Genomic DNA, 17,035 nt, shown 5'->3' with positions numbered 1-17,035 from the left:
CATGACATAAAATTCCCCCCCTTTTTTTTTGAAAAAGAAGATTAGCCCTGATCTAACTACTACCAGTCCTCCTCTTTTTTGCTGAGGAAGCCTGGCCGTGAACTAACATCTGTGCCCATCTTCCTCTACTTTATATGTGGGATGCCTACCACAGCATGGCGTGGCAGGTGGTGCCATGTCCGCACCCAGGGTCCGAACCCCAGGCCTCGGAGAAGCGGACGTGCGAACTTAACCGCTGCGCCATGGGGCCGGCCCTCCCCTTTTGTATGATGTAGTATCTGGGAAGTAGATTTAAGAAAAAAGGAAGGTTTTATATGCTACAGGTTTTGCTATAGCAAATACCAGACAATATGTTCATTTTCTCTTGTTTGTGGTTCTTGGTTTTCCTGATTTTTTTTTAACTTATTGGGACTTCTCTTAATTTTTCCATTTCATAATGTCAGTATAGCTATAATGAAATAGTAAATACCCGTGTGGGCAAAATTTCTACTGGGCATAATCTTTATAGCTATCCTTCACACAATGCAATAGACTTGTTCTAGCAAGTTACTTCTTCTCCCCCACTCCACCCCACCCCTCCTCCCCCTTCATAGTTTTCTGCATTTTTAAAAGGTGATAATCACAGAGATGTTATATAGGAATTAAATAAGGTCCATTCCTGTTCTTGGCACATCCTAAGTAGTCAATAGTTAGCTAATTATTATAGTCACCAATGGTTCAAGTTTCTGTTGAGTGAATTGTGTGTTTTTAATTGATGCCCATCATATAATCCAATATATATTTCCTGAGAGGATAATCTCTGGACATATAAAATTGCAACTGAGAGTATACCATCCCTCTAAAAACATATTTAAAGACAAATGTTTTCTGTCAAATCATTAACTAACAGCAACACTACTCAAAATAATAATTATATTTCAACGTGCTAAGGAAGTACGTAATTTAGTTAGAAATACATATGGGAGGCTATGCTTGGATGATTACAGCTATTGTTAGTTTAGGGTATAATTCTCATCTAATAACTTGTCATACCTTTAGAATATTTATATTAATTTAGTGTTGTAGGCAATTATAGATTGGTAGTCTATAATGAACAAACAAAATTCATCTTAAAATTTGTTCTGAAGTCAGTTGCTTGGCATTTTGATCATAATTTTTCTCAGAAATAAAAGTGACACTTGTGGTTAAGTGTCTAGGGTAGTCCTCAAAAGCCTATTTTACTCCTGTATGTTTGCAATTAAGAATGAAATACTAGAGGGGCTGGCCCCGTGGCCGAGTGGTTAAGTTCGCGCGCTCCGCTGCAGGCGGCCCAGTGTTTCGTTGGTTCGAATCCTGGGCGCGAACATGGCACTGCTCGTCAAACCACGCTGAGGCGGTGTCCCACATGCCACAACTAGAAGGACCCACAACGAAGAATATACAACTATGTACTGGGGGGCTTTGGGGAGAAAAAGGAAAAAATAAAATCTTTAAAAAAAAAAAAAAAGAATGAAATACTAGAGGTTACGGAGTGGGAAACAAAAAAGAAAGAGAAATAGTGCATTTGCCTGTGTGTGTGTGTGTGTGTGTGTGTGTGTGTGTGTGTGTAAACTACATTCTGGATTTAAAAAGTTAACCTGACTGCAGGTATCACCTTGCTTCTGTGAACAAATGTAGATCCCTGTGGAGAGTGAAAAGAAATGCAGAAACCTTGGAAGGAGCAGCCCCTCCTGATCTCCTGGTCCCTCCAGTAGTTTTTAAGCAGTGAGTGGAATCCTGTTTTCAAGTGAAATCTTGTGTGGAATCCTAACACTTAGAACTGATAATATGCTGTTTTATTAATATAACAGTAGTTTATAAGCTTATTTACAACCTTTGCTTATTATCAAGAAAACAATGAAGCTTACTTTCATGAATACAGCATTTAAAAATCAGGGGCCAGGGCTGGCCCGGTGGAGTAGTGGTTAAGTTAGCATACTCTGGTTCGGGGGCCTGGGGTTCGTGTGTTTGGATCCTGGGCACAGATCTGCACACTGCTCATCAAGCCATGCTGTGGTGGTGTCCCTCATGCAAAATGGAGGAAGACTGGCACAGATGTTAGCTCAGGGCCACTCTTCCTCAAGCAAAAAGAGGATTATTGGCAACAGATGTTAGCTCAGGGTCAGTCTTCACACACACACACACACACACACACACACACACACACACACACACAAAAAACTCAAGGGCTGAGGATAATGGCTACAGTCTTATGTCAACCTCAGTACCCAGATTTATTTATTTGGTTGCCCATGTTGGGATAATCCTGATTTACAGTGATAAGTAGTGGCAAATGATAATAGTTTTTTTTTTAACAGTTTGCCTTGCAATCTCAAGATACTCATCCATCAGTCTGATCCATATGATTAAAAGTGAAATAAGTTTCTGCTTCAAAGCTGGATAATTGACAGTATCTAATAAATCATAATATAGAAGTTGGGACAAACACCCCAAACTTAATAATATTAAATCACAGTGTGAAAATAACCTTTGACACCTCCTCAGCCTCCTCTTATGCCATGCTCCTTCGTGGAGCTCAGAGATCATTGGTTAAAGAGAGAACGTGCCTCGCACCTTGATGCCTCTGCAGCTCTGCTCACGCTGCCTCCGTAGCACAGCACACCTTCCGCATCTCCCTCCTGGTAAACTCGTCCATTTGTCAAGACCTGCCTTATATGTTAGTGTCTCTGAAGTCTGCCTTGACACTTCCCTTCCCACTCCCTCTGCCCAAAAAAAAAGGGCACAATTAATTGTTCCCTTTGTGTTCCTTTAACTGAAATCCTTATTACAACCCAGTTTGTATCATGTTTGTCTGCACCTATCTCCCTTCTAGAACAAGAACCCCTTAAGGCATGAGCTGTATCTTAGCAGGACTATTCAGTAGTACAGGTGCTCAATTAACATCATATTGTTATTTACTAAATTGAATTAAACTCTTATAAAACTTTTTCCTGCTTTTTAACTTTGACTCAGAATGTTTTCATCTGAAGGGACCTTGAATTTAAGGTAGAAGAAATCATTGTCTGAAAAGCTAAGTAAGAATTACAGAGTCTTGGGAGTTTGAAAGGCCCGTTACCAAGGTCATATTTCAAGTTACAGTTGTGACCCTCACTCCCAGTTGAAATGAAAGCTCCTTGAGGGCAGGAGTTGTATCTTACTGTGTTTGTAGATCTCCCCAAGCACCTAGCACGTATACTGCACTTAGTAAATACATGCTGAAATAAATTCCTTCAGCAAATCAGAGGACTGTGGCTATGTGACTTCTCTCTGTCCAGCCTAATGGCTTGATTTATCTAGCTTTTGATGGTCTTCATTACAGGCTGTTAATACAGGGCTGATTTCTGTTGGACATGAGCTAATTGCCAGGATTCATCTCCAATACATGCCAGAGAGGAGGCGGGCTTTCCTGTGAACAGTATCAATACAGTAGTTAAGACTGTAGCAAAATTCAAAATATAGTGGAGAATTATTACATTAAGGTTTGTCCTTATTTGGGAATTCTTTCAGTTCAGATTTCTGTACAGTGTAAATTTTTGTTAAGCAAGGATTATTGATACTTGGAAACTTCTTGACTTTTGCTATTTTTTTTTGTAAGATTTTATTTTTTTTCCTTTTTCTCCCCAAAGCCCCCTGGTACATAGTTGTATATTCTTCGTTACAGGTCCTTCTAGTTGTGGCATGTGGCACGCTTCCTCAGCGTGGTTTGATGAGCAGTGCCATGTCCATGCCCAGGATTCAAACCAACAAAACACTGGGCTGCCTGCAGCAGAGCGCGCGAACTTAACCACTGGGCCACGGGGCCAGCCCTGACTTTTGCTATTTTTGAGGACTATTTTTCACTTCTGTTAATGTACACAGATTTATGTATTTTCCAAAACCAAAGTGCATCTCAGTTACATTTTCTAGTTGAACTTGGAAACAGGACAGCTTCAAGTCAGGTAGCTCTCTACCAAGAAAGCCAATTAAAGACTTTGTAACAAGTTATTTTCTTATGAAAGCAACTTACCTGCTTTCCCCATGAGTCTCTATTGTCTAATATACGAGTCTGTGTTAAACTTGATTGTAGGCGTTTTCTGAGGCAAGGCACTGATGGAGCGAAGGCACGGAGGAGAAACTCATATGCTTTAAGAAAAGGATAAGAGAGCCCTTTCTTTTTCTGGCTCAATTAAAACTACTGATTGTCAAGTCCCATTAACCTAGTGGGTCCCTACCTTGCATGCATTAGCAGCAGCCCCACTGTAGTGTGGAGTAGTCTTGCCACATCATGGACACATTTATGAAGATTGATAACAGCTAAGGTTCAGTGTTAACTTTTATTGTCAGGCAGGCTATACAAGAAACTGTCTGGTATTGGCTTTTGCTTTGATTTATGAAAAGGTTGCCACGTGAAGAAGACATCACATAAAGCAGCACTGCCGGCAGCGGTGTTATTAGATGCCATTGTAAGTATAGGAAATAATAACTAACTCTAATTAGGTTCATTATCCTCTCTTGCTACATTCTGTACTTTTGATGGGGTAGGCCCTCTTAGCAGTGCAGTATCTTCTCAAAGGAACAGGTCGCCTGCCTGCTTTCGCTTGGGTTAGCATGTTCCTCCAAACATTTCCTCTTAACAGTAGCTAGCATTGTGATGCTGGTCGTCTATGAGGGGATCATTAAGTAGTCGACTTGATGGTTCAGTTATCCCACAGTGACAGCATCGAGTAATTACCTATTGGTTTTGCCACAGGGCACACATGCGGGCACTCTCTCCCACGCAAACGCCATGGATGGAAGGACTCTGAAATTCTGCCTCCTGAATATCTGCAATAGCTCCAAGTAGTAGCAGGTGGCTTGGCTGGAAAATGGTACCTATAGCTTCTTGCTCAATAGGACTTTTGTCCCCAAGGAGAATAGTCATTACTTTGTCTCGGCTTTTTAGTTTCAATGAACTTTGGTATGGTGGAGTGTCTTTTATGCTGTAAAAACTTTCCTTTCCTTTGAAATCTTTGTTTGGTCTCTCTAGTTCCAGTTGCGTCTTAATATGCAAGAAAGGCAGCTGTGTTTTCCTTTAGGCAAATATAATTGTGGGGGAAGGCGTCTCTGTTTATCCCACGGACAAATACATTATGGGTAATGCCAAAAAAAAATCCTGGGACCCCAGAAAAATTACGTAAATCTTTTCAACTCTCTATAAAGCAGATGAGTGCTGCCCTTTTATGTGGCTACCTCCTGCAACCAGCATTTTCTTTAGAGCCAACAGCTGTGGCAGGCTAGGACAAACACATGCACAGGAGAAATCACCACCTTTCTTTCAGTTCCCAGGTAGAGACAGATGCCTTGTGTGTCTCTTCTGGCTTCCTGGTTTTTTTCAGGCAGCCACATTTCTAGTCATGGTGATGTTCCAAATTATTTTGAGGCTTTTGTGTGTCACTTAATCGAATTAAATTCTGGCAAGATTTTGCCATTCTCTGATCTTCTGTTAACTTCTTTATCCAGGGAGATCCTTTGTGCAAGTGTGGGAGACAATTCTCTCTAAGCAGTAGAATGAAAGAATACAGGCAGAAACATATAGAGTTATCCTTGGGAGCGGAATGTGGCCCTGGCCCAAGCAGGTTGCATCTAATAGCTTCTTGTTGCCTGGAAGGCTTCTGTTCCTGGAATGGCTTGGAGTGATGAAGCGGGCCCCTGTCATAAAGCAGAAAGCACAGCAGCAGCTGGGGAGAATCACATTTGGCCCACAATGGCAGGCAGTAAGATGGTGCCCTGGAAGGCCCGCTTTCTGGGGTGGGGGGAGCCAAATTATGAAGGTTGGCTGCGAGGTAGTGTCATTAAGGGCTTTCTGGAGAGAGAGAGCAATTAAATTCGAAGCCAAATGAAGGAGTTTGTTAATATATGGGGAAGGTACTCCTAAAAGGCTCATGCAGGCTATCTAGTGACTGTCATGAAGCTTTCTTTTAAACGCATACTTTTAAAAAGGGTAAATGGTGAATCTGAACCTCAAATCAGCTTAAAAAACAGGTATGATTAAGATTAAGGCTTAAACATTAACAGGGCCCACTCTTTTTCTCCAGGAAGTAAAGAAACACAGTGCTAAGCCCAGATGATTTTTCCTGGCTTTGCTTGCTTTTTAGAGGGATATGGAATGAGTCAGAAAGGGGTATTATCTGGTCTGTTTCATACTTTCAGAAGCCTTAGATTTTGTACAGCAAAGTGCTCATTGGAAGAATGCCAGGCCTTGTGAATTTCAGCATCGCAGTGTACTCAGCCTTATCCACAGGACCACAGGACCGCAGGACCACAGGACCACAGGACCACAGGACCACAGGACCACAGGAGAGTGCAAAAGCAAGAGTGTCAAACCCAGCGCTAAAGCTAGAACACGAGAGGAAACTTTAGTACAAAGGAAGGCAAATAAATTTGGTTTCAGGCACGCATTCATTGTAGTGACCTCCCTGCAGCATTTTGTTGAGAAGGATTCTGAGGCTGTGACAAGGCTCAGCCTGGAACGTCATGATTGATTAGTGATGTCTGTTATTGGCATAAGCATTGAGAGAGTTGGCACTCTTCCTTTATATTTGCTACCCCCGCTTTAGAAACATACGTAAAAATCTCTGTTTACTCCTTAATCACAGTGCCTAAACCAGAAATGGGAAGGACGGGCGAGAAGGAGGAAGGAAGGAAGACTGCATAGTGCGGTTTTTCTATCTTTTCTCTGTTCTCTTTTCACCTTTTCTCCTACAGCAGGTTTGGTGAAATGAAAAATGACAAAATAGGACTCTTTGTTCCCTCTTGTCCAGACATGCCTCCTGGTAGGAACCATGTCTTTTCCCTCACTTTAGGCTACCTGAGCACCAGCAACACTATGACTGGCATTTGCAGGGACCCAAAACGTAATCAGGATAGAGACAACTGTTGGTAAAACAGCCTCGATGGGTAGTCGTCTCTGCCATTTTCTTTGTAATGAATAAGAGAATATATTAACATTGCACTTTGGTTAGCATTTGTAATACCTGCAAAGATATTAACCTGCAGTGCATTTCTGAAATCGCGTCTCAGGGGCAGAGCCTTAGTTTACAGGGAAGAAAATATGGCTTGAGTCAAATACTCTCCTGAACACCGAGAGTAATACAGCTCCATCTGTTAAACGGTTCTTCCTTCAATCTCAATACTGGTGCCCATAGCTACTAATATTGGAGATCTGAAAGTGGTAAAGATTAATGGTATTTGGTAGAAATTAATACTTTAATTGATTTATTGTCATGTTGAAAAGTTTTAATAAAAGCCCTCAGTGCTTAATTTTTATCACAACCACACATAATGAAATAAACTCATTAATTTATCCAATTTAGATAACCAAACCAGTTATTCAGACCTTAAATTGAATGTATGATCCTGAGCAGTACTTACGATCTTCCTCTTTCCAGACTCTTCAGTCCTAACTCAGACTGGACTTGATGGCCATAATCAGCCAGTTCTTGACAGTTTACGTTGATCAAATTAGGCAGATCAATCTAAAATTTCTACTGCATGATATGCTATATAGCCACAGCCATTGTATACTTCTTAACATGGTATGAAATGGTGTATATATAGCAACACTCCAAATTTTATACGCTTTTTCATAATAAGTTAATCATGTGCAATTAACTTCTGAGCAGTAATGGATCCACAAATATCTATTGTGGTTTTATTATGTGTAAGGTTCCAGATTCTCGTCCTTCACTAGGGCTACTCATTCAGGCACAGGGAAGACCGTCTTTAATTTCTGATCTGGGTTTTCTTTTCATTCAGTATTATAGAAAAGAGAATCCTTCTGTCTCATCCTTTTCCCCTGTCCCTGCTTGTGAACTGGGCTACAGAGGCATTACAGTCAGTGTTGTCATTGCCTGTCTATTTCAAACCATTTGAAAATGAAATCATCGTACTTTCCTATTTTTCCCTGCTCCTGAATGTCCTTTGGTGGTTAAAGTTTTTGAGGTGGGGTGGAGGGAGCAGAACTCACAGCGTGAATGAACTGAAAAGTTATCTGACATTTTTAATTAACACTGGCACTACTGGGCCTCCTGCTGACGACTGCCAGCTTGACTTTACAAAGTGACATTTATGACACTAAAGATCTAGAAACTCACTGAAAGAGGCTGAAAACTAGTTTCTGGCCTGTTTGAATACTGGTTTAATGGTAACAGGACTTTAACTGTGTGGAGTTGATTATTCTTAAAATGTCCAACTTGTTTTAGACACAATTTTGCTACTATTAAAGCAAATTAAAGCAGTTTGCCATCAATTTCTCTCACTGCCTAGTCACAAGTAGCAGCCCTGTCACCAGCAGTGGACAAATCTGTGCCAAGTGTAATTACTTCAAATACGGTTCCATTTATTCACAGGGAGGACTGTTGCTCCCCGTGAGAACTTAGTTGAGGAAAGAAAAGATAGAGGATACGTTTATGTTAATTACATGCCCCATGCTGGAGGTTTGATTTTAACATGAGTGCAGCTCTCTAACCCCTTTATCAAAAACACGTACAGGAACCTTCTGTTGCCACCACCTGAACACTGTGGCACCTTCAAGTTATGAGAATAGTCAGCAACTCTCACATGGATTGTATTCTAAAACTTGGTTTTTAAGTTGGCTGTCTGAAAGTAAAAACCCATGTTCCTTTGAAATAAGATAATAACTGGTACGTTCCCAGAATAACCTACTGAAGTTTATTAGTTGAAATAATAATAATAGCAGCTACTGTTTATCAAAAGCTTACTGTGTGCCAGGCCTTGTGTTGAGAGATTAAACATACATTATCTTACTAATCTTTACAGCTGCTTGTACAGTGGGAACTGATGAAGCAGTTGCCTCTTTGAGAGATGAAGCAACTTGCCCAAGCTTCCATAGCGAGTAAAAGGTGGAGCTCAGGTTTGGACATACATGTTTTAGATGCCAGATCCTGTGTTAACCATCATAGCAAACAGCTCACGTATAAGCAGTGACTGTATTGTGGAACCTAATTAACCTTGGTCCTACTACCTTATTGGAAAACTCATTCTTGATTGCAGGTTGGATGTTAGGAATATTTGTCTGCCCAGCATAGCACATCCACCTTACCACATCACATATACATGGGCTACCTCGGTGGTGGAGAGAAGCAGAGAGGGTGTCCCCGTGGCCCCGTCATGAGAGGTCTGAGCAGCCAGTGGTGTTTGGCAGATGTGGTGCAGGCGCTGGGAACACTGGTAGACTAAACAGACATGAGCCTTGCCCTCTTGTACCTTATAAAGGGAGAAATAACTAGTCACCCAGATGACTCGATTGTAGTTGTGCAAAGTGCTGTCAGGGGCTATGAGAGCGTGTAACATGGGAATCAACTCTGAGTGATCAGAGATGACCTTTCTTTAGGCTCAGATCTGAAGGCTAAAACAGCTGAAAGACCATAATGTGTTAAGACCATGAGGAAGGAGCTTAGGAAAGGAAGCATGCAGGAAAGCTTGGTGGAGAAAGATGAGGCTCGCGATGGAGGCATGGGCTACATCTTGTGGGGCCTACTAGGCCATAATTACTATTTTGAATTCTATCCCAAGATCAGTAGGAAGTATTTGAAGGATTAGGGTTGTAACCTGGAGGTTATAAGATCATTTAAAAGGAGCATTCCAGTTGTTGTGTTGATAATGAATTGCGGTAGAAATGATCATGGGGCACTCAGAATGGAAAGCAGGAGACTACTTAGGAGACCTCTGAAATATTCCAGGCGGTGGTTATGGTGGCTTGGTCTACGATAATGACAGTGGAGATGGAGAGAAACAGGTTGATTCCAGATCTGTTTTAAAAGTTTAATTGACAAGACTTAGTGACAGATTGGATATTGGAAATGAGAGAAGAGAAGGTGCCAAGGACAACTCCCTGAATTTGGAGGGTCCATTTACTGAGATGAGGAAGAAAGAACAAATTGGAAGTAGAGGAGGGAATTCAGTTTAGAGTTCAGGTTAACCATGCGGCATCTGTAAAAACCTTCTCTGTAAACAGCAGTAGGCAGTTGCCTATAAGAAGGCTGGGCTAGAGGTACAAATTTGATAGCTGTCAGCACACAAAAGCATTAAAGAGAGAGAGCAGAGAGACCTCTAGGACACGGTCCTGAGGAACTCCCACATTTAGAGATCAGTTAGAGGGAGATGAGCTAGAGATCTTGGAGGGAAAGCAGGAGAGTGCCATGTTATAGAAGCTAGAAAACTCCTATCAAGAAAGCAGAGTAATTTACTCAAACAAATCTTTGCTTATTATAAGTCTTATGTCTACTAAGAATCATCGGATTGGAGCACCTGGAGATCTCTGACTTTAGCAGGGGCAGTTTTATTGAGTGGTTGAGGGAAAGCTACTTTGGTATGGAGAGAAGAGAAGGGATGGAAGGTAAAGAAGTAGAAATGGCCATTGTAAGGATAGTATTTATTTGCTACAGCTGTGCTTTCAACAGTATGGTAGCCACTAGCCACATGTGACTGTTGAGATTTAAATTTACTAAAATTAAGTAAAATTTACAATGCATTACCTCTGCATTAGTCACATTTCACATGCTAAATAACAGTATGTGGCTATGACCACTGTGTTGAACTGCATCGATATAGAACATTTCCATCGTTGCAGAAAGCTCTCTTGGATAGCACTGTTTGAGATGATATTGGAGTGCTCGTGAAATTGACCTCTTAGAGCAAGAGATTGAAGATAGAAAGAATAAAAAGTCCCACTAGAAAGCGGGATAGGAGGAAGGTAAGAATTGGATCCACATGTAGGAATTGCCTTTCTTTTTATAAGAGGGGCGCTCTTCCTCCAAAATAACAATAGAACAGATGCAGATCCAGATTTTATGATGGGAAGATGAGGAGTTATCTCTTGGTTTCGGTTTTTCTCAATGAAAAATAGAAAAATGGCCAAAGGTGGATGGGGAAGGAAAGGAGTGAGATTTTTGAGGAGGTTGGAGGTGGCAGTAGATAAACATTGTAAAGAGTGTGAAGGGTGAGTTTACACAGAAATAAAAACATGGTAGGCAGGATTTAGTGTCTACTTATCAATTTATAGTGATTCGAGTTTCCCTGGTTATGTGATTTTTCTACAGAAACACTCAACTGGCGAGCTGTATTAAGGGGCATTCATAAAGCAGACGTTCGTAGATTGGGGCTGTGTGTAATGACTTAGATTAATACTGCTGAATTGGAACCCTTAGGGAGATGTAAAACTAATGGAGCTCAACATGGTGAATCCAATCCAGGATGTGAATTGGGAAATGCATTGTTTGGTCCTGCAGTAATACATCATTATCCCTTTACGTGGGAATCATTGAGATTCCACATCTGAAACACACATAGACGAGGCCCATCATAATCAGGAGAATTTGTGTAGTAGGTGATGGTTTTCTATACTTTATGGTTGGTCTTGTTAATTTCAGTCTTAGCAGCAGCCTAGGATGTTAAGCCAGTTTGCTAAATCTTGTCTATCTTCTGAAAAATGTTTAAATCCATTTATAGAACACAGGGGGTTGAGATTATATGATGTGTTGGAATTTAATACCTCTGTGACATCAGTACTGAATATTTTAGTTAATCATAACTGGAAAAAGAAATATCTCAGAATTTTAAAACTAAGGAGTAATTGTGTGGATGTTCCATAGACACACACGTAGTTCAATATAATTACACATCCCTTAGAAACTTTTCACTTTTATTAGCTATAAAATGCTTCAAAGGGGTATCCCTCATTTATGAGGTATCAAGTAGGGAAATATTAGCTACTTGAATTCATAGTGTACTTGTCTTCCAAAAATTGGCAAATAGCATTACCATGTATGATTAGTTGTGCTTAAGAGCTAGAGATGAAACAGATTATGAATTAGCAACTCACCTTCTAAGTTCTGCTTTTCCTTACCAGTTACCTTGAACACATCCATTTCCCAAATGCAAACAGACTTTCTTATCATTTCCAGGGACTTTCAGGAAATTAAGAGGTTAATATTGATAATACTCTCTGAGTTTCAAAGATGCAAGGCACTGTGTACAAAATCATGTTGTTTGAGCACTTTCTTTTTTTTATTTTTTTAAAGATTTTTTTTTTTAAGAATTTTTTTTCCTTTTTCTCCCCAAAGCCCCCCAGTACATAGTTGTATATTCTTCGTTGTGGGTCCTTTTACTTGTGGCATGTGGGATGCTGCCTCAGCGTGGTTTGATGAGCAGTGCCATGTCCGTGCCCAGGATTCGAACCAACGAAACACTGGGCCGCCTGCAGCGGAGCGCGCGAAGTTAACCACTCAGCCACGGGGCCAGCCTCCTGAGCACTTTCTTTTAAGCCTCTGTGTTCAAACCTTTTTAAGTGACTTAGTTCCTGTGGAAACTTATTGCTGTTATAGATAGTGCCCTTACCTATGAGTGAAAAATAAAATCAATTCAGAAAACGATTTTATAATTTTATAACATGGCTTGGGAAGTAGACATTAGGCATAGGTGTAGTTGTGTTCTTTGGCTATTATACTGGTTCATATTAGATTGTGTTCAAAAACAACCTTGCAGATGTCACCGTCTGTCCTTCACTTTGAGGCCAGAATAGGTAAATAGCAGTTTAGTGGAAGTTTCAGTGGATTCTCTTTCTCCCAGCACCACAAGTAGTAGCTTGTGAGGAGGCAAGGGATATGTGAAATAATTTGGAAATAAAATTAGTTATGGGAGGTGGAGAGGGAGAAGGAAGAAGCTTGACTGACTCCTAGGGAAGGTTGGCATTTTTCAGGGTATGCGTTTAGTAGGATTCAGGTCGACGAGCTTGAAAGGGAGGCAGCTGAGGGCAGAGACTGTTTGGAGGCTAATAGTAACAGTAGCCCATGCGTGAACTGATGTTTTAGCCTAGGGTGATGATAGAGGGAACTGAGGAGGGGTTGAAAGTGAGAGAATTTTCAAAGGAAGATCTAACAATCTCAATGACTTCTTGAATATAAAGTACTATGAGCAAAAGAGCCAAAACTTAATGCATGATGATGAGTCACTGATATTACTATTGGTGAAAAATGGAAGGAAAATCTCGTTTGGGTGAGAAAGTGAAAATCAAATAAATTGAGCATATCCAGTTGATGCTTAGTCTAGAGGCCTTAGAGTTAGAAAGGATGCAGATACAAGAGGACCATCAGATCTGGTCCCTGGCTCAGGTAGATAAGATTACTATCTGTGTATTTTATGAAAAACTGGAGCCCAAAGAAACGTAAGATCTCATAGCTACTAGCTGATGGAGAGCAGCTAGAAACCCATTAGTCACCCGCAAAGCACCAGGAGAACCCCCCAAGAGGGAAGAAGAACTTCCCCAGGAATCCTGAAGAACAGCAGAGACAAGGACCTGAGCCTTGGGGAAGACTCACCATTAAGAGACGGAGGGAGGCTGAGAGGAAGCAATGAAAAAGCCAGAGAAGGGGCCATCCTCTCTGACAGACAAGAATTCATGGATAGAGAAAGCTGCCAGGCTTTTCAAACACTCCCGTTACATTTTACTCCCAGTGGCTTGCCCTGTGACTTGAATTGGGTGGTTTGTCTTTTTTCTCACAGGGTTGCTGAGATTAAATCAGAAGGGCTTGTGCCAAAGGTTGACATGTATGAAGGCATTTTGAATTATTTCCCAATTGACATTTTTGTCTTTTGGTAGAGTGGGATTTCATATCTGGTGTCTTGATGTTGTCTTAAATTTTCAATCAGCCTTCTATTTAGTGCCACAGAACCCGTAGAGATGGGTTTTGGTGCCAAGGCATCGAGGGGGAAAGCAAACTTTCTTATAGCAGTTTCTCAGGGCATACAAAATATGTATAAATAATATGACATTATAATCTTTAAAATGAATTATTTCTTGATAAGCAACATATGCTCATAACAGAAAATTTAAAGATCACATGCAAAAGTAAATCTCCTTAACTCAATGGCCGCCTAGCCAAGTCCTCTCCTTGGAAACAACTGCTGTGACCAATTGTGTATTTTTTCATATATTTTATGCATATATCTGCCATCTACATGTTATATGATTTTAAATTGAAATTGAACTTGAGTACATCATGAGCTTATACAGAATAACTGGCAACATCCATAAACTCCTATTTTTCAAATATGTTTTGTGCCAAGCTTTGTCCGTTTTCCGTTAACCATTAATCCACCATTAATTTTAGTGCACGTCTGTTTTGGAAGCAAGAAGAAGGGGGCTCAAACTGAAAGTAGTAGGCACGCTGTAAATATGTGGACAAGACCTACTGTAAATGCGTAAATATGTCTCTGCATTAAATACGTTTGCTTTATATATGAAAGTGTGTCCTGTAGTGGGAAGTACAGCTTGGGGGATACAGGAAGGTCTCTGGCCTGTCCCTTGCTGGCGTTGAGCATCTCCTGGGATAGAATTCCCTAAGCCTTCTAAGATACCTGCGTGCCTGGCAGCTCAGCCCCTCTCCGGGTTTACACTCCTCTCTCTGCCCTTCTGCCCTCAGCTCTTGGAGAGACTTATTGATGCCTCCAGGAGGAGAATCCTTCTCTGGCACAGCGCCTTTTCTCCTAAGGGGGCTTACTCGCAAGCATTCCTACTACTGTCAGATGATTGATCTGGCTTTTGAGGTTTCCCCACCAAACGAGTATTTCCTTCCACTCCTCCTGCATCTCACCAACCTCGGTTTTTATATTCTTCACTGTGGACTTCCTGCTTTAACCAAGAAGTTCATTTTTCTCCTTAATCACACTGTGTCTGCATGGACCACACCCTCCTTTCCGCCCTTCTTATGTTTCTTTAAAAGACTATTGAAAACTTTCCTTTTTTTCACACAACCTCCCCTGTTTACCCAGCTTCTGAGCACACCTTTGCTTATTACTGTACTTTACGGGAATTTCTTCATCTGCTTGTAGAACGTGTCCTTGCTGAAAATGTTTTGGCTTTCTGATCTGTATGTAAGTTTTCATATAAATCTTAAAAAAAAATAGTCTGTTAGTGATGCCGCAGCCTTTCGTGCTTTCACTTCTCTGTCTGGAAAGCCTTTCCATCCCATCTCTACCTGCCTTAAGCCTTTCCCATTCTTTAAGACCCTGCTGAACTTCTTTCATCTCATCTAAGACCTTTTCCAATCATCTCCAGCAGGATTTAAAGGATTTAATCTTCCCTTTTGTATTTTTACCATTGCCAGGTGTACCCCATTAATGCAGCCTTATGGGATGGATGTCTGTCCCTCTCTGCTATGCACACACAGACACACATACATATACATACACATGCATGTACACACACACACACACAGCACCTGGTATGTAATAGGCAGTCAGTAAAGGATATTGAACTCACCTAATCCTACTGCCTGCGTTTCTTTACTGCCCATTTTCTTATTTCCAGTTACCTGCCATCTGGCTTCTGCCTTAGCACTATACTGAAATTGTTTCTCCAAATTGCTAGGGATCAAATTCCATGGCCTTTCATCAGTCTTTATTCTTTCTGACGGTTTTCTCTTTCTTGAAACTCTGATTTCTCCAGCCTTATGATGCTGCATCATACCGGCTCTTCTCTCCACTCTCAGCTCTCTGAGTATTCCATCTTCCCTCCCTGCTACTTTCCCACAGGAGGCTATTCCCCAGGGCTCAGCCGTCCTTCCTGCCTTCTATCTCAGCACTCCCTGTCCTGTCTTGCAGGAGACTCCCAGCCTCTGATTGTAGCCCTGCCCCGTGCTGAGCTCCAGCTCCACACTGGAGATTGTGGGGGGCTGTTTCCACTTGGGGTTCCGGACATTACTTGAGCACCTTCATTCTGTAAATCCCCAGGCCCAAGCCACGTGTGTATCACCCAGTCTTTCCTCTTCTCTCCTCTCCATGTCCTGTCAGTTACCACATCCTTCCATTCTTGCTTTCCAGTGCCTCCTTTCTTGCCTGTTGTTATAGCTGGGCACTGCTCCACTGGCTTCCGAGCCTGGCTAGTTCCCACTTCCATCCCTCTGGCCTATTCACATCACATCAACCTTTCTAAAAGGGCACCTTTATAACTTTACTCTCTCATTTGGAAAGGCTAGTGGCTTGCTCTCACCTGCAGAGTAGAATCTAACCATGCTATCTTTTACTGGAAGACTATGCATGGCCCATTCCCTCCCTTTTCAGCACTACCTCTCACCTCTGCAAGGCATCCCCCACACCGAGTCCCCTGAACATGCCCGGCCTGACTGAGCCTGGGCTTTGGCTCACATAGACCCTCTCAAATGTCTTCTCCGCCTCTTACAGTCCTACCCTTCGTTCAGGGTCTTTTCAAATCCCATGTCCTCTCCTCCGTGGACTCCGCAGACTACCCCAACTAGAAATGATCACTCCCTCTTCAGAACAGTTGTAGTGCCTACTGCCGTACTGTTTCCTTGACACCATATTGCCGTGTATTACCAGAACCTCTACGAGTGTGTCTTTCACGAGTGTGTGTTTTTCTCCCTCCTTTTGTTTCTTCAGACCCTTTACCACCCCCTTCATAGTGTATACCCAGTGGCCACCACTGTGATATCCGTGTGGCATTTTTCTGCCTCGCAGCCCTGCATCCCTAGAGGTTTGCTGGCATGGCCTGTTGTACCCATTTGGGGATTTCCCTCTCCCAGTGGTGGTGCCTGAGCATCCTCCCCTTCAGGTCACCAAAGGGATGGAAAACAAACAAAAGGCTTAACCCTACCCCTCTTCCCAACTGCTGCTCCCTCCACCTCATTTTTAGCACTCTGACACTTAGAGGGCAAATCAGTATGGATAATTTCTTCCTTCACTTGTCACTAAAATAAATACATTTAGAATCTTTCAGTTAGGGGAGCTAGACACATCCCTTCCTGGGTGTATCTGGTATTGGATCTTGCTTTCAAAACGTAGTAGGAAAAAGAGTATCATCTAAAGCAGTGTAATGTACGCTCTCACTACAGACTTAAAATTTGGTCTTAACCTAGTTTTTTAGAATGTGTCACAGCCCTCATTGAGATATGTGACAGTTTTCAGATTTTTTAAATTAAGCTGTTCTTGACTTATCTTAGTATTGAAAGCACTTTCTTAAATT

General features: G+C 41.6%; 1 protein-coding gene across 6 annotated transcripts in view; it reads left to right on the top strand.

Annotated features, from left to right (window-relative positions):
- The window catches only part of CHCHD3 (coiled-coil-helix-coiled-coil-helix domain containing 3), a 269,997-nt gene that overhangs the window by 229,248 nt on the left and 23,714 nt on the right, over nt 1-17,035 (top strand). For 3 of the 6 annotated variants that reach the window (XM_070617729.1, XM_008533743.2, XM_008533742.2), the window contains one exon: nt 1,657-1,743. The exons of the other annotated variants lie outside the window; for them this stretch is intronic. In XM_070617729.1, coding sequence (XP_070473830.1) covers nt 1,657-1,743 — 87 coding nt within the window. The remainder of the gene's footprint in view (nt 1-1,656; nt 1,744-17,035) is intronic. 6 annotated transcript variants of the gene reach the window in all.

The sequence above is a fragment of the Equus przewalskii genome, chromosome 4 (assembly GCF_037783145.1).
Source record: "Equus przewalskii isolate Varuska chromosome 4, EquPr2, whole genome shotgun sequence".
Taxonomy (NCBI): Eukaryota; Metazoa; Chordata; class Mammalia; order Perissodactyla; family Equidae; genus Equus; species Equus przewalskii.
The sequence above is the reverse complement of the archived record's forward strand: the minus strand, read 5'-3'. Positions and strand labels throughout refer to the sequence as shown.